The 2,891-nt window shown below is 35.0% G+C and overlaps 1 protein-coding gene across 3 annotated transcripts in view; it reads left to right on the plus strand.

Moving 5' to 3' along the window:
- The window catches only part of ints2 (integrator complex subunit 2), a 94,970-nt gene extending 92,079 nt beyond the window's left edge, over nt 1-2,891 (plus strand). For 2 of the 3 annotated variants that reach the window (XM_053645416.1, XM_053645417.1), the window contains exon 26: nt 970-2,890. In XM_053645416.1, coding sequence (XP_053501391.1) covers nt 970-1,151 — 182 coding nt within the window. In that variant the 3' untranslated portion in view covers nt 1,152-2,890. Of the gene's footprint in view, nt 1-969 lie in introns of all 3 variants that reach the window. The other variant, XM_053645418.1, reaches the window with a different exon arrangement.

Raw genomic sequence — 2,891 nt, forward strand, 5'->3', positions numbered from 1 at the left:
CTTCCTTGCAAAAATGTTCCAGATCTATATTGTCAGGACATTTCCTGTGCACAGCCCTCTTCGTCATTCCACAGGGTTTTGATAGGATTTAGATCTGGACTCTGACTGGCCCATTCCAAAACATTGATCATCATCTTCAGCCATTCACCAAGCCATTCCTTTGATGACTTGGATTTGTGCTTTGGGTCATTATAGTGCTGGAAGGTGAAATGTTTCTTCACCTTCAGTGGTCTAACAGAAGCCTACAGGTTTTGTGCCAAAATAGATTGGTATTGGTATTTTCAGCCATCACTGATTCCCTCTGTCTTGACTAGAGCTACGTCAGCTGAAGAGAAGCAACCAGGTAGCATGATGCTGCCATGATCATGCTTAACCATGGGTTTGGCATTCTTTGTATGATGAGCTGGTTTGTTTTTGTGCCAAACATTTAGAAATATGCCCAAAAAAGGTTCTACCTTGGTCTCATCAGACCATACCACCATTTTGTGTACTGGGACAGTTTTAGAATGGACATTGTAAGAAGGTCAGTGTATGTATATTTATATATGCTGTTTTTACTGGGATTTTAATTACTATAACAATTATTCTGAATCTCTGTATTGTCATTATCATAATCTATTATTTAAACCAATAATCCTAAGAAATATATCCAACAAAATATAGCTCCTTGAGCTTAGTTTCAAATGTTAATTGTTTCCACTCTATGTAAAGGAACAGAAATAATACAGAAATTCTAAAAATGTAATGTTGCATTGTATACTCTTCAGTTGTATGTGCTATGAGTATGCCAATCTTTTGAAAGTTTTTGTGACCCATTTAGAATTTTGTTTACTTGCATTCTTTATTGTACCCTCTGTATTAATGGGCTCAACTGTGCCATGCTTTCCTCCTAGTAGAGGAGATTTTTTTTCATATAAAACCAGTGATGCATTTTAGGTTTGTTCATAGTTGATCATCTTGTTTTCTTAGGGCTACAGTATTTGAGGGAGAAGCCACAGAATTCACTGGAGCCACATGTGGGATTGTTCAAAGTGGCTGTGCCTAAGAGATCTGCTGAAGAACTGTGTGGAGCTGACCCAGATGTCCAGCTGTGTTACTGTATAGAAGCTACCTTCATGGACATAATTAGCACCAGTACCCAGGGATTGTAAAGAAAAAGTAAGACAAAGTTAGAAAGTCACAATGGAATTTATTTAGACTTTTTTTGAGCTAATATTACATAACTAAAATGGATCATTATGTTGATGTGACAAACATGTCTTGTAGCTACTAAACAAAATAATACTTATTACAAATAATATGTTAAAGCAAAATAGTGAAGAAAACATGTAACATTGAAACAGAATTGCCTTGGTACTTGAAATGTGTTATTTTTTACAAGGATGATTGTAATTTTACAATTTTCCAGTACAGTACATTTAAGTCCCATTTGTTTATATCTTGACTATATAGGGAGTGTAAACAGAGCATAAAGAACCACTCACCTGAAAAGTAGCTTTGGCAAAATAGCTTGCATTCAATGATTGCCACATGTTATTGGTTTGTTTTCTAGACTACTTTTACAAATGATATTTTCTTTACTCCAGGTCATTTTCTTCCACCTTATATTTGAAAAAATAATTGAAATACAATTTATTTGTGTGATTTTGATTGTTTTGATACAAAATGCATTTTTCCCTTTCCTTACCTTTCCATGTAGCTGTTTTTGTCTGTGTGTGTTTTTGTTTTTTATACTGTGACTTGCTAGTTTAAATTAACCATTTCATATTTTGTATGGGAAATGGGTTAACATTTGCCTCCTAAAATAGTTTGTCCTTAAATATGGAAATAGAGAAATTCTTTATTTCCTGCCACATCTTGGCACTCTTAGTACATTATAAAACAACTCCCTTGTACAACAATTATGGGTTAACAAAGTTCTTATTACCATGACTGATTTCTATCATATTGGTCATTTCAGAGGTTGATGTATTCACTGTATTTTAAATGTTTTTACTCTGTTTAAGACGTGCTCAATTAGCTGTCTTGTTTGTGCCCACAGATCTGAAATGTACTTGGGTCGTGGTCATGGGATCAAAGCTTGATTGGGTGGGGGGGGGTCATGTAGATATTTTCACAGCTATTTTGTGTACGATATAATCTCTCAAAACATTTATTTTGCTGTTTGATTAATTTTATGTGGTTCAATGACACTTGGTTCCATAATATTTCTCAAAATTCCAGAGAGATGTCAAACAAACAATACCCTCTGATTGCATTTTTTGGGCTACAATAAAAATCCTTCCAAAAATACAGAGCATAGATGGAGCTGCCTTTTTGTGGGTTCAAACTGAATTTAATAAGCTTCCATTCCTAATATACTGCAGTTGAAATTCTAAATATTCGTGTATTGTAGTATGAAAACAATGGCATGCACGGAGTATTGTACTTTATCTTCAGAGAACGGAGGCAAGACCAGTCAGATGGTTTACAGTAAAATACTTGGAAATGCTCATTTCTTATTGGTTGACAAATCTCAATTCTGCCAAATTCTTGCTCATCCAGTCAGTTGAGTGGGGGGAAAAATGGATATACACTTTTTTAATATACCAGTACAGGGGTTGGAACTGAAATAGCACAGTGTGCTCCAGATAAAAAGGTGTTGCTATTTTTTTTCCAGCAAACAGTGGTCACAAGGTTTCTAAAGAAAAGTTGCCTCTTGTAAAACCATCAGTATAAAACCTAGCTAATATTCAACATTCATTCTTAACCCAATCATATCAAAACTGGTCTCTTGATTATTACCTCCCTGCCAAAAACTACCACCAAGGTTCATTAATAGGCATAGCAGGTTATTGCAGAACTTGGATAATTGACTATGCTAAGATTACTCAACCGTTGTCTGATTTGGC

This window comes from Ictalurus furcatus, chromosome 16, assembly GCF_023375685.1.
Source record: "Ictalurus furcatus strain D&B chromosome 16, Billie_1.0, whole genome shotgun sequence".
NCBI lineage: Eukaryota > Metazoa > Chordata > Actinopteri > Siluriformes > Ictaluridae > Ictalurus > Ictalurus furcatus.